Here is a 25,714-nt window from a genome sequence, read left to right as displayed (position 1 = left end):
CACCTATGAGATCATTTTGATGGGCAACTGGCAAAGAAAGTGGCGCGAAAATTTGCCACAGGCATTTGGAAAAATGCGAAGAAAATTCGTTTGCGTTAAAAGTTCCCACAAAACGTAAACATCAAGGGATATTTATCTTCGAATGCTCATATGTATTACAACAAAGAATAAAATTGATCAGTTTAACTTATAAAATTACTTTCAAGAATTATTTCCAAAGGGTTTGCTTCTTAACCAAATTTCTATAAATAGAAGTTAATGCCTTTCTATAATATTTAACACTATAGTTCCATTATGAACATTATTATTAATTACTCTTGCCATTAAAATGAATATTGAAAATGAATTGAATTTTTACTTCATGAACAAATTTCTCAACATTTAGATGACCATAATTTGCTTTGTGACTTCCAGTCTGGTTTCAGAAAGGGTCATAGCACTACGTCCGCCCTTCTCAGGGTAAATTACGACATTTCCAAGGCCCTCGATCAAGGTCGTTTTGTGATACTAGTTCTTCTAGATTTCACAAAAGCCTTCGATAGTCTTCCTCACGACTACCTGTGCTATAAGTTATGTACTCTCTTTAAATTTTCATCTTCAGCTGTTGCCCTCATTCGATCTTATTTTACAGGAAGATCACAGTTTGTCAAATTTGGTGAGGATATTTCGCCACCTTCTCCATTAAGTATGGGCATTGGTCAAGGTTCAATTCTTGGTCCTCTTCTATTCTCTCTCTTTATTAATGATCTACCTTCTGTCCTGCTAAATTGCTTATTTCATCTTTATGCAAATTTATGTGGAGGGAGATCCCTCCAGTCATCTTCAAGCTTTTGATCTTATGAATGCAAATCTTTCCAATATTGAGCACTGGGCATCATTAAATGGACTAGTTTTGAATCCTAAGAAATCTCAAGCTATCGTAATCTCTAAAAAAACAGTCTCGATTGATTTCCATCCACTGTACCTGCACGGTGAAATTATCCCTTTTGTCGATCAAGTAAAAAACCTTGGTATAATCTTCAACTCCACTCTCTCATGGTCTGATCATGCCACATCCATTTGCCGTAAGGTCAACTATTCCCTCTATACACTTAGACGCTTCCGGGACATCACGCCCTATGATACCCGCTTGATCCTCGCGCGAGCGCTTCTTCTTCCTTTTTTCAATTACGGAGCTGAGCTTTTTTTGCGGCGGATAGTGACACAATTCGTCGTCTTACAGTTTCTTTCAATGATTGTGTCAGGTATATCTGTGGCTTAAGTCGTCGAGACCACATAACCCCTTATAGAAACGTCTTCATTGGTTGTGATCTTGTATCCCTAATGAATATGAGAGCTGTTTTATTCCTGTTTCATCTGTTGATCTCTGGATGTCCCGAGTACCTGTCGAGTCTTCTGGTTAGGGGGGGTTCGGCCAGGGTTCGAGGACTTATAGTGCCTAAGGTTCGAGGTGACTGTCTCTATCGATCGCTCTTTGTAAAGGGCGTCAGTGACGCCCGGAATTGCATTAAATAAAGTGACGCCGCGTCACTTTATTTAATGCAATTCCGGGTGGTGACCGTATTTCAGCGGCTGCAATCCGTGAGTTCTATCAGCAGGCTGGATCCTAGAAAGTGCTTGATTTTGTTTCTTTTTCACTTTAATTATTGTTTCTTTTCTTTTAATTTTTTTTTCTACCTTAATTATCACATTTGTAAGAGGGATGACCCTATTTTTGTGATATGAATAATAATAATAATAATAATAATAAATAATAATAAAATGCATCAAAAGCTGTTTATGCTTCCACTAAAAAAAACTGTGAAATTTTGAATCAATTTATTAATTTTTCGAAAATTCACACATCTACAGAGATAAATCCTCCTTTATTAAGGTATCTCTTTCGCTTTGTTTTGAGAGTTGATTTACCTGTAAAAAGTGTTACGAAATAATTGCGTGAGTTCGATCAGGTATGAAAGACACCCAGCATAAAAATGGTAATAAAGTGGCAAGAATTTTGGTTGAAATTGTTCCTCATGGATCAAAATTGGCAGGTCTCGATATGCAATTTCATGTAATGCCTTTTTGTCAGTCGCGCCGTAAAAGGTAGTCGGGACAGGAATTTGAGTGTTTTGAGTGGCTCGTAGAGAAAGAAAGTGACCTGACCAGTTGAAATTTCTGCGCCATGGCTGGAGGGTCATTCACCACTCCGCGATGGTCTCAAACCGAAACATTACGGCAGCCTCACGGGAGAAATATTCATGAGTTTGGGGCAAAAAAGCAAACTGATATTTTTGCTGAAAAATTTTCGAAATGTGCCCCAGGAAAAAGTACTGCCAACCAGTTCATTTAATGCGCCTTATCAATGCCCACACACCATGTCCATTTCACCAAAAAATTACCCGAGGGCACAGCTTTTTGTCCATCAGCTTTTACGCAATGAGACTACCACGGAAAGAAAAAATAAAGGGGAGAGAGCAGACTAATGCCACAGATATCAATCGCCATACATCATGTTGCACATGACACTATCGCAATGCAAATCCTACCGAGAGATCTCATAATCCGCAACGAAATTAGAGCTAAAGAGAATCTAAACTGAGGAAGTGTCGCAAATGTCGTGATCAAAGGAAAAAAAACTCACTATAATCCTCTTTTTCCAGCACTCTCTCAGATTACCTAATTAATTCAACATGCTATCAAATGAGACTCAACACTAATTTGTTAGAGATACTGACCAATTTCTCTCGTATTCATCGATCGTAAGTTTCATTTCAAAAAGATCAATAAATCTCATTAGTTATCTCAAACCAATTTGTGATCGATGATTACCCATTACTCATCTTGATTTTTTTTAATGGTATTGTAAATATTTGCGACGATTTGTTAAAGTTAAATAATTAATAATCTTACTTTTCCAATTTATAATCTCTAAAAAAAAACCTATTGATATAATTACAAGAATAATTTCTGTGCTAATTTGACAGAATTTATTTATAGGACTTATTCAATATTCGTACTCGAAAATTCGTTAAAAGATAATTCAATGAGTACGAAGTAGAAACGTCGCGTGCACTGTGTAATTCGTTCTAAATTACACAGTTTAATACTACACAAAATTATTATTGTAGGAGACAGCGACAAAATTAATCACCAAATGATTTTTTTTCGTTACCTATAATTTATAAAAAAAAAACCTCTGAAGTAGACTGAATGATTTCAATAGGGAGAAAATCATATATTCTGAATAAAGGGTAGTATGCTCAATATTCTTTATAACGAAAGCTATAATACCTCACTGTCTAATTCTACAACTGATTAATTCTGCCCCGGTCTTCTTTACATATTTTTAGATCATACGTTTTTCTGAAGTACATATTCTGAAGTATATAGAAGCAAACCGACGATGTTTCTTGTAATCATTTTTCACTTTTACCATATTCTAATGTCTATATATTATATTATTATTAGTAACTTTTAATTAAAAAGGGGTGCCAAAGCGTCCCAGGGTTTGCGAAATGCTGGAACCCGTGACTTAGAATGCTATACCTCAAAAGTATTTTCGCATCATTTACCATTTACCGGTTCTCAACCGATATGTACCGATTTTTTAATCATTCAAAAGATCCTCCAAAATTGTTTTATGAACCAATTTCATTACCGGTTCAGAACCATTTGGAACCGACACAATTTTATAGGCAATTCCAAGGTCTTTCCAACAAGCCCAAACATGACCCCATTCGCATGATAAACCAATGACATTGAAAACCGTTAGGAATGATTCAACGGTATTTTCGTCTAAGGACGAAATGTCCGCCTGGTTTATGTCTAAAAAGGCCCTAAATCGCTATCTCTAACCGTTTGGCCTCTATAGAGCTGGTGACAGTCGGACGGACATACGGACAGACGGACAAACAGCGAGACGACATTTTTCAGAAATTGTTTGAAACGTGAAGATTTGTTGACAAAAATGATCTCCGGGGTGTGGACGATGGTGGATATTTGGGGGGAGGGGGGGGGGGGTGAAAGAATAGAGGGATTATACTGCTCTCTCCGTGGAGTTCGAGCAGTAAAACAATCTACAAAGAAACGTTGGAATTTAATTAAATATTTTGATTTAATTATATCACAACAAAATGGTAAAACACCCCTTAAGGAATAAATCTAGAAAACAAAGTACAGTGCTCCCTCACATATGGACACAACTCAAATACCTTTAATTCAAGAAAATGTGTAGTGGTTTGAAGAAGATTCAATGCTTAAAAGTTTTAGAATTCAAATTCGGAAACATGAGTCATATAGAACGACCGTTCCACTAAATACTTAAAAATATTTATACATACTTAGTCTGAAATTTTCAAAACTATATCTTGTATTACATATCTGACAAATACTTTCTATAAACTTATATTTCATTTTTAATAACTATATATTTATTTATCAAAGTTTTCATTGTAAAATATTTAGTATTTGTTTAAAATTTGTGTTCATTGGAAATGGGAATGGCCTTAAAATTCATTCCACATACGCATGATTTCAACACACGTTAAATTCTTTTCAAGTGCCTAATGAAATGTGTAAATATGATAATTTATTATAGGAAATTTATATTGATTCCTCTAACAATTACATGCTCGAAAATCAGTTAAATATTCAAAAAATGATGAGTCGCGTGTAAGGCCAGTTAAACATTTCAAACGGCTTGTTAACTGGCTGAGGAACCTTCCTCATCCATGTTCATACATTTTCAAGACCTCTCACAGTGCATGATAATTTTTTGGCAAAAAACATAGTTTAAAGGGACAGATAATCCTAACCGGCTTATGTAGGTGAGATTCTTAACGTGAGCTAACTCGGAGTGCATGCAAATTCGATTTCGAGTCTGAGCGGAAAATGATGTATAAACTGAATGTAGAGACAAATGTCCTCTACAATTATGTTGAAGTAATCATCAAAATCGGTTCAGCGACAGTCGAGATAATTGAGGTTATGTGATATTGAAATTGATTTTTCGACTGTGGCGCCCCTGGTGTTGGTCCCACGAAGTTCAAATAGTCTAGAAAATTGTAGCATTTGGTGAGATCTTTCGTTTAAACCCTCACTCATCAAAATCGGGCACATAGAACCGGAGATATGATTTTTTGAATTTTGTGAACTTTGACCCCTCATATCTCCGGTTCTATTGAAACCACAGCGCACATATGCACCATTTTGGAAACGTCCTAGACTGGACTACAACATACTAAAATTTCATTAACTTGCACAATGCCGTTTTTGAGAAAAATGACTTTGAATTTCGATGAATTTTGACGCTATCACAGCGCCACCTGTGGTGAATTTTTGAACTTCCATCTGAAAGTGCTCATCGAGACGAAACCAAAACGCCAAAATTTAGGTCGCTATGTTAATTAGAACCGGAGATAGAGGCCGGTCAATGTTCGAACTTTGACCCCTTATAGCTCGGGTCAGGGGTTATGGATCGACTTAAGTATTTTTTTGTTTGATAGGTATAATCAACGGCTACAACATACTAAATTTTCAGTCCGATGCACAATGGATTTTTTGAGTTATTTAACTTATAAGATTTAAAAATTTTCTTTTTAAAAATAGCGCCCCTAGCGGTGGTTTTAGGAACTTGCGATGTAAGAAGGGGAAGTGGCATTTCACGAGAGCTTTCCAAAAAGCCCTCACTTTTTAAATTCTAACAATTAGAACCGGAGTTATGGCCATTTTAAACATTTTTTTTGGACCCTTATAGCTCGGGTCAGGGGGGTCGGGGGACCTTAAGTTTGGTATTGATGGAAAGCTCTAAGGCCCAGCTATAACATACTAAAATTTGAGTTCGCTCGATGCCATAGGTGCGGAGCTATTGAGAAAGCGAAAAAAGGGGGGTATTCAAAATGGCGGAAGGAGGGGTGGGGGGTGGGGGGTCAATGCACCAAGTTGCAATTTCCACCCGATATATAACCTTTGCCGAAAACCGCAAGTCGATATCTTTTTTAGTTTAGGAGCTATTAAGCTCCAAAGAGCGGCCGGCCGGCCGGCCGGCCGGGAACGTAACTTAGCCACATATATATTCGTGATCAGGAAGTGGCGAAACACATTTTGGCCAAATTTTCCGACCTGGTCGATCGGACGACATGAAATTTTGTTAGGATTATAGTAGGTGAGATTGTTAAGAATCTCACTTAATATCAAATATAAAAAAAAAACAAATAAACCTCAATAAGAATTTCTCTAAAATACCTCTTTATCGCGTAATTCTGAAATAAATTTCTTCCGCAGGCACTTGTTTGTGCGCCATGTTATAGGCATTTTAACAAATTCAGCAGAAGATTTGATAGGCCTGATATAATCACACTAATTCATTAACAAATTAAAGCACCTTTTCCATTGCGAAAAAATAAAAATGCCATAAATCATTGAAAAGGAGGAGGAAAGGGGAAGGTGCGGGCCTTTGTTTTTTTTTCGAGGGTGGCGAATGCATTTCGGACACTTTCCATGCGCTATTTAAGATGGAAATTTGAGCCTTGATTGGGGAGTGGATGTGGCTGTTTTTTTATCTCACCAAATTGCAGGTGAAGATCGTAACGGATGACTGTGCATGGGCAGATAATTAAGAGCGAGATGGAATACGAAACGGCCAAGAACTTGAAAGCGAAAGTCTGCAGAGTTGCAGTTAGTTATATAAATGAGATTGGTGTAAAGATCAAAGTCACGTTGGGTGGAAAAAGCGCGAGCACGCAGATCAGGAAGAAATGCTGGGCAAGAAAAAAACCTGCATTGCCATTTCTCTCTTCATGGTGAGTTGAGGTATGCCAAGGGGTGCAAAGGAAATTCACTCAGCGAACCGGTAATGAAATTTTGTTGTTCATTTCTGCATCCAAGATTATTTGAATCAGCTCACTTGGCGACTCAATGGACCTGTAAATGTTTCTACATCGTGCACATTGCACTGGCAATTGACCGGAATGGGAATGCCTTGCATATGGTCAACAGGGGGCAAAGAAGATGGTGAAGTGGCCCTCGAGGAGACATCAAGGATTGAAACGATTGAGACATAAAAGAAAGTGCTTGATGAAGAAAGACCGGGAGCTCGAGATTTATTTGATGAGCATGACTTGGCAATTCAACCATTTGACTCAGCAGTAATATAAACCTCTCGAGGCTCTCATCAATCCATCAGCTCGAGAGACCGGAAATGCTATAATAAAAGTCTCTCTGGGTGGAATGATGGACATGATCAATGTAAAGCACTTTCGCGCCAAAATGCAAAAGCTCTCCATCTAGGTGATTTTTCGCGAATGAAGATCTTGTAGTAGCAGAAAACACAGAGGGCACTTTCACTTTCTTTAGGAAAAAAGTGGAAATGCCGACACTTCTGCGAATAATTATTGAAACTACTAAATTTACTTACTATATATTAAACTGAGGAAACGATTGATCTCAAATTTCAGTATGTGACCTGCAATTACGAATTTTCTATTTAAATAAAATTAGCCTCCCCCCGATTCCCTCTGACCAAGCTATAAAGGGTCAAACATTTCATTTTAAAATGGCTATGTCTCGAGTTCTAGTTGTCAGAATTTGAAAAAAATAACTTTGCTGATTTTGATAGCTCTCTTTAAATTCTACAACTTTACTGAACACAGAGCTACATCCGACTTAATCGAAGGTTCAATTAATCGAAAATTCGATGTCGAATATCTCGAAAACTAGAGAACTAGGCTAGTCGAAACATTGGCCAGAAAATCCGTAATAAGCCGAGATAAGTTTTTGGTAGCTGAGATTCTTTACAGACGACCTCAAAATGCATGCAACTCGGGGTGCATTCAATTCGGAAAACGTAAAGCACACCAGTGCATGCATTTCAAATTTGCTTGTAAAGAATCTCAGCTACCATAAGCTTATCTGTTTTTTTTTAGCTGAAATTCTTTACAATAGAGAGTGTGCATATAGAGAGACAGAAGTGTAACTAGTGAACTTTAATAAAGCATTTTATTAAATAGTTGAATGCAAACTCCACAACACTCATAGATCACGAATATCATATGCGCCAAAAATCGAATTTCGTGGACGACCCGTCTGTCCCGTCCCGTCCCGTCCGTCGTATAACAACTTCTAGCGAGAGAACGGAAAGAGATATCGACAAGCGGTTTTCGGCAAAGGTTAAATGTCGATGGGTGGCTAGAGATTCACCCCCCCCCCTCCTCCGCCATTTTGAAACATCCCCAAATTTTGCTTTCTCAATAACTCATCCCCAGTGGCATCGAACGAACGATCTCAAATTTTAATATGTTATAGCTGGGCCTAAGAGCTTTCGATGAGTACTAAACTTAGGATATCCCGACCCCCCTGACTCTAGCTAGAAGGGGTTAAAAATTAATTTAAATTAAAATGCGATTTCGATGAAATTTTAGTATATATTGTATCTGAGATCAATATCTTTCTAACGATAGGTCCCATCCGTTTTTACACCAACCCACTGTATCCGGACCCTTACTATGTATCTTCATAGGGACTGGACTCCGTGTCTAATGTTTATTAACCGATTTCAATGATAGACTATTTAAAATAGAAAATGTTTGCTCGACGTGATTCTTTACCCCTAAAAATTCAATTCGCAATAGAATTTTCACACATTCCTATTTGCAAGCACTCCGAGTTGCACGCATTTCGAGGTCGCCTGTAAAGAATCTCAGCTACCATAAGCTTATCTGGGCTTATCACTGGTTTTTTAAATTTCTTTCAAAATATCTGTTTTAAATTAATTTTTGTCGAGACAAAACGATTTATTTAGCTTTGTTAATAAGCATTTTGAGTTATTTCTAAAAAGAGTAGTTCAATTATATTAGACACAAGAAACTGTTCCATGAGCCTAGCGCGTACTTTAAGATTTTAAAATAAAATTTTAAGGACCATTGAAAAATTTACCCATGATGTTAGATAATTAATTATTCTTAGGAAATAACTATAGAAACCGACTGCAATTAATGTTACTTCGATAAATAGTAGCAGTTAGGAAATTATGGTATAAAAAGAAATTACAGAGAGTTTCGTTTTCAATCAATTTGATTAGATTATTTGTAGAACCGAATCTACAAGTAGAAGGAAGTTAATGATTTTATTGGACATGAGACACAGGTTGCTTCAGTAACATTCCTCTCAAAGGAATAGGAAAAATTACACAAGATGAAACTGTCTCTTACTGTGCTTGATAAATACTTCATCCCCTTCTATATCTGATAGATTATTCTAATGAAGTTTTAAGATGATTTACATAAGTATTTTAAGATTTCAATTTGAAAAGGATTTTGAATTAAACAACGTAAAAAAAAGAACACATGAGAGCAAACTTTTCTAAACATTCAAGCTCATGAAAATGGGGTCGATCATTCTTAAAAGTGTTTTTCACTGGAATGCAATTTTTTTTTAATACAATTAGAAGGTTGATATTACTAACTTTTTGTGAAAGCTTTACTTTTTGGACAAGTTTACGAGCAGTAAGCTTACGTTTTATCAAAATTTCTCAAATGAAAGTTGAAGTACACGATTACACAACAGATACCTTATTAGATTAGATTATATAAAAAAAACGGAGTGTACTGGAGTTCGCAGGTGATCACACATCTAGGCTCTTTTGAACCCCTTAGTCTACCTGACAATCTCAACTCCAATTCTGTTAAAAATTCCATAAATAATTCCATAATTCCATAATTGAATTGCAGAGAATCTTATGTCTTTTTAAAATGATGAGACTCTACACAATCTTTTCCATTTTTAACATTATTTTTACTAATTTAATATCAATTGCATGGAATGAAAACAGTTTCATAATACTATATGTTCAACTGCTTCCAAATTCCAATATCATCATTGTCAGTAAATTTCTAAGAAATCCTTTGTACGAGAAATATCTGACTTGAAATATAGAACTAGTCAATATCTAATTTTATTATTTTCTTTTTTATTAAATAAAGCTAAAGCGCTAAAAACTATTTATTTATTATTGATTCGTATAATATTAATTCATTTCATATTAGTAAAGTTTTTTGTAAATTTAACCGTTTTTATTCTTTTGTTTCATCTTATAATATTTTAATACACACATAATGCGTGTGTTTATGTATTATTTCACATACTTAATTTAGTAAAATACAAAAATCTGTTCAATCATTTTCATAATACTTAATTTACATTCGTAAGAAAACCATTAGATATAAAAATGTATATCGGAGATAAGTGCCTAAAAATAAGACACCATCTACTCCGATATTCCACACTTATGACATTCTAAGCATCTCTATAAGACTTTATTTATAGCCCAAATATCCAGCTAGGAGTCAAGAAACATCTTGTTTCCATAACAACTGAAAATATTTGAACACATACGGAAAAATTTAAAACTTTTTTGGTGCGCTGCGATTTGTGGAATGGTACTGAATAGCTGGCAAAAAATGCAGTTAAAGGTTTTCCCTTTGACAACTAATCCTCCCAGCAATAACACCATTTCCACTTCTTTTCCTTAAAACTTTCCTAATTCATTTGCTTTATATCGCAGATCTCCCGTGAGGATCCTTGTGAGCGAAAGCATCGAAAGCATACTTCAGCGGTAAGGAGAATTGGAGACCCTTACGACCTGAAGACATTACGCCTTGCCTACCAAAGAGTCCCACTGCCAAACCTCCTTTTCTCCGCATGAAGTGTTTATGCTTTCCTCGCAGTCCAGTGCTCGGCTTTCGACGTCGGTCTCCTTTGTCTTATATAAGACATACGATTGCACTTAAAAGAAATCGCGAGCTCAAAGGAAGAAAAGATTTTGTCTTCCACTAATCCCCAAATCGCCAAGAATTAGGCAATTAGTGATTTGCAGTGTCCTATTGTGAGAAGTCTCACAAATACCGCTATCACATCAATTCCCCTGGATAAAATCCTCTTTTATTCTAAAAATTAGCATTTCTTGAGGTTCCACAACACAGGTGTGTACACTGTATCCACTGCAGTCCTTTTGCACTAAAAACAAGGCAAAAAACAGCACGATACACTCAGATTTCACTTTAAATACAGAACACTCGCACAAGACACGCCATTACAAGCCGGCTTCCCGAACCGGTCCTCCACAGATACCTTATCAATCCAATGTCCATCCTTTAAGCAAGGAATAAAACTTTAAGAAGGTTTAATCTATTCACGAGAAACATTAGCAACGATAAACAATATGTGTATAATAACCCACTATGATTCTTATGATTTCTTTTCAAAGCTCAACGATCTCCATGATCTAAATCTAAGCTATAGTGCCAATACTCTAGCTTAGAGTAATGCTCCTAAACCCCTAAATGCCGACAGAATAGAGATGCCAGCATCAGAAGAGCGCGCTGCATTGTGCTATTGTGCATCGATGATCATGCGGAAGTATTGAAAAAGCGGGAGAAAGATGAAATATCAACTTAATTAATTCACGAAGAAAAATCTCGTCGAAAAGGTGGAAGAAATTGAAAGCAAATTGACTATTTTTTATATGCTAAATACCGGCAAATGTGATACAATATACAGTGTTGAAGAAAAGCGCGAACTGATGCCCACAAGGTATCTACTTTTTAATCCAAATACATAAAAAAAGAAATATCTCTGTCAACAACTATTATATGTGGAGATCAGAATGAAAAATGAACATATCCTATGCTTTAACTATAGGATATGTTCATTTTTCATTCTGAGCTCCACATATAGCGTTCACATGTCGTTTTATTTAAATTTCCCATTTGTTTTTGAGCTAGAAACACTTTACTACTCATTTTGCAGCATCACTCTTTGGCAGATTCACAAGCTGTGCAGTCTTAATAATTTCTTTTGATTTATCAAACAAAGTCAGTAGATGAATTCCCATATTTTGCATTTTTATATGGAAAGATTAAGGTTTATCGCAATAGTTTACATAATTGTGGTTTATGGAAAAATGATCTTTCTGTGGGATCAAAATTTCCTCATTAAAAGATCGTTTAAGTTCTTTTGAGGTTTGCTTAGTATTTACACATTACAGGTTTACTTACTATTGCTGAGGATAATTAAATAATTTTTTTTAGGTATTGCAAAAAAAACCTTTGCCAAAACTTTATAGATTGATTCTTTTTTTTTTATAAATTACGTAAAAATTATTACCCTCCAAGGTAATTTCAGGAGAAAGAAACACCTCATAAATTCATTCATAATTTTTTTAGGAGAGTGTTAACCAGTTCCACAAAGGCGAGAATTTTTCTGAATGAGCTGAATGAAGAGGAAGATGAAGTAAAGTCGTAAGATTTAAGTGTGATTCTTTCATAATCACACCTATTGTGATACTCCGATTTTCTAAAAGTGCTCCGATCGAGCTGAAATTCACAGGGTATATGTTTTGAACATCCCTGATGCCAAAAATGATAGTCCGCCATTTTCGGGTCCGGCCGACAGTCCGGCCGTCCGTAGTACGCAATATCTCCGGTTTGGAAAGAGATATCTTCATAAATTTTTTTTAAATATATCTACTTGCGCGTACGATAATTTCTATAAGACTAATTTTTTGAAAAACCGGTTCTAAACCGGTTTAAAACCGGTTTAAAACCGGTTTTTATAGTTTTTCTAGAAACTGGCTTATGCAATTTGAACCATTTTATGTTCATGTTGTAGCGCTACTTGAGTAGACCAATTTAAAAAAAAAAATTTGGAGATTGCTCCATGATTTCTCGAGATATTTCAAGTTAAAGATTGCAATTTTAAGAAATTTTTGCACACATGGTATTGCGCCATTTCTCCCTCTCTCTCACTCCCTCTATATGTAGATATATATATATATATATACATACATATAAACATAGCATATATGTTTATATATACCAGCGGATTTTCGCGGGTCGCGAATGTTTTCGCGGATTTTCGCGGGTAGCGAAATTTTTCGCGAATTTTCGCGGGTCGCGAAATTTTTCGCGTATTTTCACGGGCAGCGAAATTTTGCACATATCAAGCCTGAAAACGGCTCTACATGGACGTAAAGTTTGAGGCCTCTATCTCTCATAGTTTTCGAGATAATCGTCTTTAAAGATTTTCAGACACTTTTATGCATTTCTCGTCCAATTTTCTTAATTTTCCAGTGAAATTTTGCACATATCAAGCCTGAAAGTGGCTCTAAATGGATGTAAAGTTTGAGGTCTCTATCTCTCATAGTTTCCGAGATAATCAACTTTAAAGATTTTCAGACATTTTTATGCATTTCCCGTCCAATTTTCTTAATTTTCCAGTGAAATTTTGCACATATCAAGCCTGAAAGTGGCTCTAAATGGATGTAAAGTTTGAGGTCTCTATCTCTCATAGTTTCCGAGATAATCAACTTTAAAGATTTTCAGACATTTTTATGCATTTCTCATACAATTTAATGTATAAATATCGTTCGAGTTTGCCACAATCCGATTTTGCAACAAAGGAATCACACCTCTATAAGCTGATCTAGGCTTATCACTGGCTTTATTGTGTATTATTTAAATTCATTAATTTTCCATATACGTAATTCCATATATGTAATTTAGGGAGAGTATAATGCTGATTCTTGATGCACTCATTTCACCATCGTGAATAACTTATGATCTTCAATTTTGGAAATAAAGAAAATTTAATTGTTAACTCTTTCGTCTATTTTGAAGCTTTTGGATACCAACTGTGCGTGGAAAAGTGGGATTTTTAATTTTTAATTTTCAGTGGCAGAGTCTTTGATTTTTTTTTGTTACTTTTCGATAGCTTTTGGGTTTTTAATTTATTCGAGAATTCCAGGGAGTTTGAGGGCAATTGGGGTATGATTTTCAGGTGCAGTTTTTATTATAAATTAGCTTGGTTATAATGAGAGGGGGGGTTTCCTGATGGAATAAATATAACATTTTCTAATGTAAAACAAATTCAAATAAAACTATGGCTACAGGCACTTACAGTCTCCTTTAAGACCTTGAACTTTTCCTACACCTAATTCCTTCCCTTTCCTCTCTTTCTTCTGGATTCCTATAACAATTTAATGTCATACATTTCATCTAACTTCCTTCTGTTAATAACTTACTTCTTTTGTATTTTTTTATCCCTTTTTCACTAATTCAACTCTTCACTCTTCTCACGCATCTACTTCTGAGCTTAATGAGCTTCTTTTGAGCTTTTTACCCTTTTCTATCTCTATTGCAGTTGCAATAATGAACATAGAATCTATGAATATTAATTCTATCTTACTTGACAAGTGCCTTTGTTTACTAATTCAAATTTAAAAAATTCACTGAACACAAACCAAGATTTTTTTGCAATTTAGAATTACAAAATTAAATTTTTAAATTAAAAGTACACTGAAATCTTAGATAATTTTGCCAAGTTTTTTTGTATTGGAGAAATTCTTGCTTACCATAAATTTCTTATAGGGAACTTAAACCTTTTAAAAAAATTAATAATGAATGAAATTGGCTTTCTGAATATAATTACGATCTAGAAAGAGTTAATGCGTTAAATTTAAGTATTAAATTTAACCTCGGGAACAAAATTCTTCAAGTCACTGAAACTATCAGCTTCTTTATCAGTCACAGCGATTCAAAAGAAAGACACCCAAAGTAAGAGTATAGTTTATCAGGTAATATTTATTACACATTTATTTACAAAAACAAACGTATCATTCAATGATTTTCAACATTTTCTCCTCTCTCCCCTGCTCCACATGGTTTTTGCGTGCACTTCATCAGTCAGTCAGTTTCTTTTGGCCAGAAAAATATAGATATATATAAAAGACACTTGTGAAAGAATAAAGGACAAATAAGGTAAGGTACGGTATAAAAAGTGATTGCTCCATCGACACACTTGTACATTTAATGATTGGTTTAGAAGAGAGAGAGAGAAGAAATTATATAATGAGTATTTTGATGTGAGCATGACATCCAATTACTTCCTTCCTTTGGAGCAATCTCGAGAGAATGGTCACACTCTCGCCAGCATAGCGCAAAAGACGAGAGAAAAAGATATTTACAAAATGCGCATGTTAGCGAGATTTGCCTACGAGATCTATGACTGCATTTTCACTCCATCCCCACTGACCCATTTCTAATCCCATCCATGGCCATGGCTGATGGGCACCCAAACTTTTTCCCACACTGGCTTCCACACCTTCTTCCAGGCCGGCACCTGAATCTCCTTCCATATTGGCACTTGACGGGACTTCCATTCGTCCTTCCAGATCAACTTCTTCTCAGTGACCCATTCCTGTTTCTTCTCCGTTCGCCAGATTTGTACCTTTTCCTCCTTCCAAATTTGTTTCTTCTCTGTCACCCAGATTTGCTTCTTAACTGGTCGCCAGATCTGAACCCACTCATCCTTCCACTCCAGCTTCTTCTCTGGCACCCATTCCTGTTTCTTCTCAGTGCGCCAGATTTTCTTCCACTGTGGCTTCCAGATGAGTTTTTTCCTCCACAGATCGTGACTAGTGTATTCCCATCCTTGGTGGTCCTTGCCGAGATACTTCTCTCCAGGAATTCCCATCTGAATAAAAAGGAAAAAAAAATTAAATTAGAAAAACTTTCTAATGAATCCTAAAAATGCGACTAAAGAGATTTTACCACCACACTCCAAATAAATTGTTGAAATAAGTATTTTGTAATAGGGTTTAAAATTACACTTGTTGTGCAATACGTAAATTACTGAGTGATTAATATGTATTATGCAATAGACATGTTTTAAAAGTCTTTCACTTTTCGATTCACTTAATTTTAATATCTGGAGAAAGGATAACATTATCATGAAAACTAATTTTTCATTAAAGGCTTGTAATATTACTTAACTCCCTTTTCATGTGACAGCTTTTTATGAAGGATGTAAGTAAACTCTTTTTAAAGAATGGAAACTTTCCAATTCTACTACCGCATTTTTACGACAAGTTTTAATTTCTTTTAATTTTTAGTACTAATTTATAACTCAGTATTGTCTCGAGTAATCACAAAAGTAATGACTGTGGTATGAACAACACCCAGAAAATCAAATTGGTCAAGATTCTTCTCTTTTTCTATTTTGTAAATAACAAACTGTTGCGATCTGATGATTATAAAAAATAGGAGAACACCTTCGTATTCCTATCTGTTGCAGAGATATTCTCAAAACTTCAACAATCTTCTGATTCTTCTGGAATATTATCGATATCATGGTTTTTCTCATTTACTCTTCCGAAAATCACACAACTTCCCAGTCAGTAAGATTTGAAGTATTACCAAGCTATTAATGGCGACCGTTGCTATGAAACTGTTTATTGTATAGAACACCTTACATTAGAAATTTAAAGCTTAATGCGTAATTTTACCTTTTAGACTTTTTTAAAGGAGGAGTTATAAAAAATTAAACTGTAGAAGATGTAAAGAATTAAAATAAATTAAAGAAATTTTCTGGTGAGTTTCCGAACATATTATCTACCCTTAAAGTTTTTTAATATGAGAACAATTTTTAGAGACCATCTGTTCCAGATAGGTGACTAAATTTAAAAATAAGTTTTTTTCTTATCATTAGTCTTTAGGAAATTTTCTTTTGTTCAAGATTAAAAAAAAACAAGATTCACATACTTTTCACATCTTTCTGAAAACCAATGTTTTTAATATTTAATCTTTTGGTGTCCCAAAAACAAAAACAATTTTTTTGACTTATTAGAAAGTTATTTTGTCCTCTAAATAATCATAAAAAATTATTTTCTTTTTTTAGGACACCGCTGTCCTACTCGTCCACAGAGTTAAAGTGTTTTACTGTTGTTTTCACCTTATTAATTTTTTTTCGTATTATTAGCAACATTATTAGTAATTTAATTTATAAAAATTAACGCTCAATTCTAGATTATGCTTAAGAAGTTATCCTAAAAAAATTACACTTCCTTATTTTTCAACAATTATGATAACACTTCCAAAGCTTCCAGTATAGGAAATATTCGTCCAAAAGATAAATGAATATTGAAGTGCTTTGAAGTATGAAAAAAAAGTTTTTTTTAATGCATATGACCAATTTTTGAATCTTTCTTTTATATTCGATAAAAATAGAAACATTTCCTAAAAATATTTAAATATTAATGTTATTAACAATTAATATTAATATTAATTGGTGTTACTAAAAGCATGTTAAGGTTTTTTTTTAATTAAGTGTGTTGATCATGCGCCAAATATTTATCATGTGCAAAATCAACTCTTGCAGAATTAGATGTTATTTGAAGCATTCAGAAGTGTATAAATGAGGCCAATTTACGATTCCATGTTCTTCCGATTGAACAGAATATTTTATATAACTATTTTCTTTGTGATGTACAAAAAAGTAGAATTGTCTTTCACAAAAGTGTTCCACGGATTTCATAAAATTATTGAATGCGGTAAAATTAGAACGATTTCCCAATTAGAATTGACAAGATCACGCTGATATTTCTTCTAACACATAATAATATATTGAGCACTTTCGAAAGATGCTCCTCTAACATATTTTATATCAGCTTTTAACATTTCATTATGTAAAAGAAAATGATCTGTTTAAGGAGAAATTTTCTTTTTTTTTTTTGAATCATGAACATGTTCTTGTACCTCCAAATTGCCTAACATTTTCATCATTTGGTAAAACACTCTTTTAAATCGAATTTTCACTTTATTTATTCTCTTTGCTTCTCACCTAATTGAAAATGATCACGAGATGCGTAACACTTTAAAACACCATTGAAGTATATCTATACTTACTTTAACCCATTCTGGAACCCAGATTTGTTTCCAATCAGGTACTTGGATTTCCTTCCAAACAGGCACTTGGATTTCTCGCCAGACAGGCTTTGTCACTTTCTTCCAGTCTGGTACTTTCTCTTCCTTCCAGATAGGCACTTGAATTTCCTTCCATGCAGGTACCTTTTGGATTTTCCAGTCAGGGACCTGGATTTCCTTCCAAATTGGCACCTCGATGGTTTTCCATACAGGCACCTGAACCTTCTTCCATTCTTGCTTCCACGCTTGTTTCTTTTCTGTTCGCCAGATCTGTACCCAATCTTCCTTCCACACGAGCTTTTTCTTCCACACTCCCTCAGGCTGGTGGTGAAAACCTCGCTTTACTCGCTGAACATCTGTATCTTGTGTCTCCTGGGGCACATTATCAAGTTTTTCTGTATCTGCAACTGGAACAGCAATAATTGCTGCCACAAACCCCAAAATCGTCTGCAGAAAGAAGTTCCGAAATAAAAGAAAAACTGGTTAAGAAACTCCCTTTGCATAGCACAATTTCTCAATGGTCTCTGCTATTGTAATCATTGTGATCTATCGAGTGAGATATTCCAAAACAAAGTGCTGTATAACAATCTTTGCGGGATTCAATTGTTGATCACGCATGTAGGCTTTATATTGCCTGACTCATATTGAAAAATATTGGTCAAGAGGATTAAAAATTGTTTTGTTTTTGTTGAAATATTTTAAGAAAATCACTTTGAAATGTGTTTTGTTGGAACCTTTTTTGCAAGAAATCGTTACATTTTGAAAAAAATATTTAATTTTTCCCTTTTTCTTAAATTCTATGATGAATTCGTCAGAAGGACATCAGGACTTTCTTTTCATTATGCACAATTATTTACATATTTTCAAAATTACCCTATCTCTCTTGACCAATTCTTCTTCTCTTATCACCAATCACCAATTCAGAAGCACTCCTTTTGAGAAAATTTTCACTAAATATTCACAAATTTAATCCACTAGTAGATCCTTTGTAAAGTTAATCCAGGAGATTTCTGCTATAAATATCCTTAAGAAAATCGCACTAACCAGAAGCGTTAACGACCTCATCCTGTGTTCGTGGTCGAACGGCGCCTCCTTTAGAGATAACCGAGGGTTGATGATCGCACACACTTGATGGACCGACAGTGGTCTCAATACTGTGTCGTTTCTCTGGACCAATCTCCGTTTTATACGCCAAAATGCTAAAGAGATTGCCAATCGGTCAGAGAAGACATTCCGCGACGAAGACGGTGCCCCCTTCTCTTCCGGCGGAGCCCAAGACGCCAGTGGGAGGGAAAATTGCACACTCCCGCCACCAGATCTCCCGCCAATTTTTTTTTCACTTTTCTGAGTCACAGAAACTGAAAGTGAAGTCGCTCAGGTGGTTGGTCTGAGACACGCGAGCACATCTTCCAGAGAGGCGCCTTTAAGCGGCACTTTTTCTTTCATTTTCAGCCAAAAGATTATAAGAGGGCATATATCTGGCACAGAGCCAAGGAGGTTACTGGATGAAGATTTTTGAAAGAGGTTATCGTGTTATTTCAACAATTCTTTGGCAGAAAATGAAAGAAAAACGGTGAAAAAATGTAAAGGAGAAGATACCTTCCTCTGATACACCTTTAAAACATTAAAAGTTTCACGTAATATAAGGAAATATATTTACAATAAAATGTAAAGCATTAAAAAGCTTAAAAGAAAAGTATCGTGATGGTATAGTGCACGATAACTCTTTCTTATAGAACGCCTAAACTATAATCGTCAATTTGCATGTGAAAGATTTCATGATTTTCTTCCATTTCTCGTGGCATTGTAGCAGTCTGCAGCTGGCTTGCGTTCTTAGGTTAGATCGTGAGGCAAAAAGCACAAAATCCCACTGATCGTTTAGTGGATTTTGGTGTCATCCCATTGATGATGGGGCCGTGGATGAAATCTCACTTCCATTTCCACTGCAAATTGTCGGTGGGATATTTATGGTGCATTGTCTCGAGGGGCCTTTGCCTCGTTCTTCCATCCGACTGACCCACCATTTCCAGATTAGCTGTCGGAAGAGATTCTCCAGCCAAACAATGCTTTAATACCACAGAAAAAAGCTCCACGAAATCATGACAGACACTCTTCTTCTCACATGACGTATTTCAGCCAGCAGCGATTCATCTCTCTGGCCAATTCACATCTTTAACCCCAAGACAAAAGTGTTGAACTCACAAAGATTGAAGATGATACAACAAAAATCGGCAAATTCTGCCCAATGGACTCTTTTTTGTGCTCCTCAACTCACGCGTGAAAGTGAAAAAGGCATAGAGACATATCAATCATGAACTTCCAACGAAGGAAATTCAAGTGTGATAATTGGTTTTGTTTTTTCTACCTTCCTCCTCATTCGTTTTTTTTATGTGTGAGAAAATTTATTGAATAAAATGTTTGTAATGCCATTTTAATCGATCTTGAGGGAAATCTTGAGGGGAAATTTAGCAGTGTTTGATGAGAGTAAAAACAGTCATCAAGTTCAATTTCAAACAGCAGCGCAAGAAATTGATCAATCTGGTAGGAAATATGAAGATAATACTCAAAGATTGCACCTAAAATGGCCTTTAAATTAGAAAAAGTTTGTGATTGATGATGAGAACTATTTTGATATAGGCAAAAAACAAATGGTCAGTAAAAAGTAGGCGTGGGCCCCTAGGACGACCTGTACCCCGACAAAAAATTCCCTGAGGAGCCCGAAATGCTCCTCAATGTGGGTCAAGTGTTAGCAAGACCCGGTAATTTTCCTTACTCATTAGTTTCGGGCACTAGTAAAAAGTCAAAAGTGGTCAGCAGAAAATCAAATTTGATCAGCAAATAATTCGAAATAATCAGCAAAAATTTTCAATTTTGTCAGTAAAAAGTTAAATTTGGTCAGTAAAAACTTCGAATTGATCAGTAGATATATTCGAGTTGATCAGTAAAAAATTAAAAGTTAATCAGCAAAAAATTAAAAATGGTCAGTGAAAAATAAAATATGGTCAGTAAAAAATTAAAAATGAGCAGTAAAAATATTCGAGTTGATCAGCAAAAAATTAAAAATGAGCAGCAAAAAAAAATTAAAAAAGCAGTAAAAAATTGAAAATGAGCAGTAAACAATAAAAAGTGGTCAGGAAAAAATTAAAAATGATCAGTAGAAATATTCGTATTGATCAGTGAAATATTAAAAAGTGGTCAGTAAAAAATTAAAAAGGAGCAGTAAAAAATAAAAAATGGTCAGCAAAAAATTAAAAGAGGTCAGTAAAAAATTAAAAGTGATCAGTGAAAAATAAAATAAGATCAGTAAAAAATTAAAAATGAGCAGTAAAAAATTAAAAATGAGCAGTAAAAAATAAAATTTGATCAGTAGAAAATCAAAAGTGGTCAGCAAAAAATAAAAAGTGATCAGCAAAAAATTAAAAGTGATCAGTGAAAAACAAAATATGGTCAGTAAAAAATAAAAATCGGTCAGTAAAAAATTAAAAACGAGCAGTAAAAAAAATTAAAAGTGAACAGTAAAAAATTAAATGTGGTCAGTAAAAAATTAAAAATGGTTAGTAAAAAATTAAAAGTGATCACCAAAAAATAAAAATTGGTCAGTAAAAAATAAAAAGTGATCAGCAAAAAATTAAAAGTGATCAGAAAAAAATAAAATATGGTCAGTAAAAAAATTAAAAGTGAGCAGTAAAAAATAAAATTTGATCAGTAGAAAATCAAAGTGGTCACTAGAAAATAAAAATTGGTCAGTAAAAAATTAAAAGTAAACAATAAAAAATTAAATGTGACCAGTAAAAAATAAAAGTGATCAGTAAAAAATGAAATGTGGTCAGCAAAAAATTAAAAGAGGTCAGTAAAAAATTAAGAGCGGTCAGTAAAAAATTAAAATTGGTTAGTAAAAAATTAAAATTGGTCAGTAAAAAATATAAATTGGTCAGCGAAGAATTAAGCCAGTGATAATCCTAAATCAGCTTATAGAGGTGCATTTCCTTCGGGATCGGGAATCTTTGTTTTCTCCATTTTGTTTTTTACACTTTTCTTTTTCCCGGTTTTTTCTTTGGAATCTTTATCTTCGGCAACTTTTGTTTTTAAAAACTTTGTCTTTGGAAATCTTGTCTTTCATACATTTTTCACAATTTTCATAAATTTTGTCTGTAACACATTTTGCACATGCAAAATGTTTGAGTAAGAAATATGTGAAATTTGATTCCATTAAAATTTTCTTAATCTAAATGGTGTGCCGGAGCCATTACTAACCAAGTTTAATTTTTTACTACTCGTTTGTACACAGCCTTTAAACAAGGGGATTTCGCGATAACTGATTCGAGTTCGCTCGTGGAACTATGAGCTTCTTGCCCTGACTAACCTCAAACAAATCGAATCAAAGCTAAGTATTCCGGCCTTTCTAAGACTAAACGCACAAAAAAGAACAGGGTTGATCTTTTCTGTGAGAGTGAAAGAGATTGAAGTTGAGTCATCTCTCTTACTCTAATTAGCAATTCTAAAAACATCTTTACAAAACAAAAGTTATTGTGCGTTGAGCATCAGAAAAATTATCGAAATCGCAATATTAGTAAACAATAAACTCACGACATTCACCACTTGGTGAAGTCCTTAAACCTGGATTCCTCGTATCTCCGTTACTATTAAAGCATTAAAGACTCCAGTACCCGCTTATTAGAATTGTTACAGCCTAGACTACAATACTCAAAAATTCAATTTATTTGCACAATGTCTAACACTGAGATTGTAAAGAATCTCAGCTAAAACGATCCATCGAGGAATTTTTATTTATAAGTTCAACCAAAACATTATAAATACTAATTTTAATTTCATATCAATTCATGGAATAAAGATGTAGCTGTCAAAATTTATAATTACTTAAATTTGTAAAATTTTATTTTAGATTAGCGTTGTAATTGTAAGTCTTTATTTTTGATAAAATAGTAATATAATAATATTCCATTATTTTTATTTAATTCCAGCTCCGCATTTTCCTGTTCTAATTCAAATGCATTTTATAAGATACCCAAATTTTCGTCATCAGAAATATTCTGGAATTCCGTAGAAGACATTGACTCAATTTAAGATTGAAGATAATATAGTTGGTGCAAGTGCTGTACGAAAGATTATAAATCAGTGCATCTTTCATGTAAATATACTCACACATTGCTTACAAAGAAGTGTGTCTTTTGGGAATGCTTTTATCTTGTTGCGCGTGAAAAAAGTGCGGCAATATGCATTTACTCAGCAACAGAGTACAAGAATTGCAAGGAAATGCATCGTAATCTGGGGGCAATCTCAAAAATCTTACCCAACGCATAGTGCTGGTTGGATTAAATAAGTTTTTTGTGGATTAGCCACAAAAGACAGAGATTGGGAATTAGTTTTATAATTTGATTGTGATGCAAACACCATGTTTCTCGTAGCTCTTTGATTGATGGAGCGCTTGGCGCAAAGAGTTGTTTCGCGCCTAAATTGATGATCACGATATGGCTTAACTCTTACGTCTCTTTTGGGACTATAGTACCCAAAGCAGCATATGAATGTTCTGGGAAAAACACTGTTTATTATTTATTTAGAACTGATGAAAATCCTATTCCTGTGGATGATTACAAACTATAAGGGTGTCCAAATGTAAGATATTTTTTGTAGGACCTCAATTAATTCCTGAGCTTAGATATTTTTAATTAAAAAATGCTGCAAGCCAATTTCACAATTTTTAATCAAAAATATCTAAGCTCAGGAATTAATTGAGGTCCTACAAAAAATATCTTACACTTGGACATCCTTATAGTTTGTAATCATCCACAAAAATCGGATTTTTATCAGTTCTGAATAATTAAAAAAAAATGTTTTTCATAGAAAATGCATATGCTTCTTTGGGTACTACAGTCCCAAAAGAGACGAAAGAGTTAAGTAAAAATAAATTGATCCACACTATTGTTGCACGTGTTCGATGTCGTTTAAGTGAATTAATTTCCGAGTGAGGTGAGAGAGAGACTTTTTTCGGCTGTTTTCAGAGCTGAATTTCACAACTGAGTCCCATACCAAAGAGTCAATCAATATAGTAACTGCCCCATAAGGCATCAATATGTAAGACTTTGATGGAAAAATTGCATTTTTCACCAATCATTTGTTACTTGTCGTAAAGTGAAATTTCTCAATAAATATTATTGCCAGAAGAAGTAATTGCTTCGCCGTGACCTTCACATACAATTTGTAGGAGTGTTAGAAGCACCTAAGATACTGTCAAAGACTTCCGATGACCTCAACACGCAGTCGAATTTTAATAGAAAATTAATGCTTTTTTATGCTGGGATTTTTTCCCAAATATCTTACACACTTTTCTCCTAGTAGATACATATGTTCAGTTACTCTTACGATCATCGAATCAAGCCATGTGATTTGAAGATTCACCAAAATTAATTGATGTTGGAGGAATGCCGGAAAAGAGCCCCTGTGGAATATCTCTGAAAGCTTTCACATCGCTGCTAGTGGTAATAAATTGAAAGCTCACATCATCAATAATAAAAACCACATTTTAGAAAATTTCCCTGAAAGACCATCCTCACATAAGGCCTTCACTTTGAGCCCCCTAGTAGAAAATGCTGAGGTCGTCCTAAATCCATTTTTGCATAATCATTGGGTAAGAAATTGAAGAAGTCACGAGATGTTCCCGGGAAAAAGACTAATTTGGTCAAATAATGTTTTTCTCACGCGTTGTTTTGTATTTTGTTTTTCTACAATTTTCACATTGTTCAATATTAAACAAGAAGCAGTTTTGCTAAAATTATTCAAACAGCACTTCTAAAATTGTATTTATACAGAAATTTTAAAAGCTTCATTTGATACATTAACATCAGGAATAAAGCGGTGAAAGAGAGATTTTGAAAATTGTACAAAAGAAATCATATTTCGATTAAAAAGAATTAATTAAGACTGTGGATGGCATAAAGTGAGAGTAACATTATATTATTTATTAAAATTAGATTTCAGCTTGAGAAATTCGCAAATTTACCGCAATACTTGATAAAACTACTCTTTGCATAATTCCTTAATTTCGCTATAGCAATAGTAATTCATTTGCCAAGATGTTTCACAATTAATTTACAACTTATTATAAATTTTGTAAATTCTATATAACTAGTGTCTCACTTTCTCACAATAAGAAGACGTTTTTCGGTCAGTGATCTTTTTATTTAAAGCACCTGAAGAATTATATTTAAAAGCTAATATAACGTCTAAAACAATCTCCGCAATTTGTTTAAATATTTTCAGTATAAATGTATGTTTTCTTTCAGATACCTAAACAATCACTTGCCATATTCTTTCTTTAAGATCCATCATCTACCATCAGTTCCTATAGATCATCAAGAAGTCAATCTTATGCCAATCAAGTCAATTTATACAAAATTGCCAGGAAATGATGAAGATACCCAGCTAACGTGCAGTATCTCCCACTCATTGAAATCAATTCAATGATCTCTGACTGACTTAAAGAATTATGGTTAACCCTTTAACTCTTTCGCGTCACACTTTTATTCAGCAGATGAATTCATGTAAAATTGAGTTTTTCCTAATGCTTTATGATCAAATATAACAGTTCAGAAGAGGAAAAAAAATTCCATTGCGTGAAAACTCGAAAAACCCCGGGTCATATATGACCCTATTGTCCTCAAGGGAAGTGTACATACAATTTTCAAAATCTATATCACGGGCTTTTTAAGAATTTCTTTTGCTTGAAGTTATTAATTTGGCCAAAACCATGGCAAACTGGATTGTCTTGATGAACACTGTACTCCTGGTGTTCAAGGAATCTTCCTGGTAATCCCTTGAACAGTCACTGTCACAATATTTTGAATGGTATTTGGCAAAAATAAACTTATCTACATATTTATTCACACACAATACAATTGCTCAATATGAGACGCTTGCAGAATACTCTAAAATATTGCAAAATATGTTATAATTCATCAGAT

The 25,714-nt window shown here is 34.4% G+C and overlaps 2 protein-coding genes and 1 non-coding gene across 4 annotated transcripts in view; 1 reads left to right on the top strand and 2 right to left on the bottom strand.

Annotated features, from left to right (window-relative positions):
• Positions 1-25,714, top strand: part of LOC129801718 (rhodanese domain-containing protein CG4456) — an 887,636-nt gene that overhangs the window by 357,592 nt on the left and 504,330 nt on the right. The gene's annotated exons all lie outside the window — the stretch shown is intronic.
• Positions 14,590-25,714, bottom strand: part of LOC129801711 (uncharacterized) — a 29,373-nt gene continuing 18,248 nt past the window's right edge. Inside the window, exons 1-3 of one of the 2 annotated variants that reach the window (XM_055846995.1) lie at positions 18,780-22,524; positions 17,718-18,182; positions 14,590-15,507 (exon numbers count right to left, since the gene is read on the bottom strand). In XM_055846995.1, coding sequence (XP_055702970.1) covers positions 15,073-15,507; positions 17,718-18,182; positions 18,780-18,800 — 921 coding nt within the window. In that variant the 5' untranslated portion in view covers positions 18,801-22,524 and the 3' untranslated portion in view covers positions 14,590-15,072. Of the gene's footprint in view, positions 15,508-17,717; positions 18,183-18,779; positions 22,525-25,714 lie in introns of those variants that run through there. The other variant, XR_008751723.1, reaches the window with a different exon arrangement.
• Positions 20,366-20,525, bottom strand: LOC129805092 (U12 minor spliceosomal RNA). Its single transcript, XR_008752063.1, has one exon. It is a non-coding gene; the product is annotated as a U12 minor spliceosomal RNA (small nuclear RNA).

The sequence above is a fragment of the Phlebotomus papatasi genome, chromosome 2, assembly GCF_024763615.1.
Source record: "Phlebotomus papatasi isolate M1 chromosome 2, Ppap_2.1, whole genome shotgun sequence".
In the NCBI taxonomy this organism is placed as follows: domain Eukaryota; kingdom Metazoa; phylum Arthropoda; class Insecta; order Diptera; family Psychodidae; genus Phlebotomus; species Phlebotomus papatasi.
This window is presented reverse-complemented; position numbering and strand designations above follow the sequence as displayed.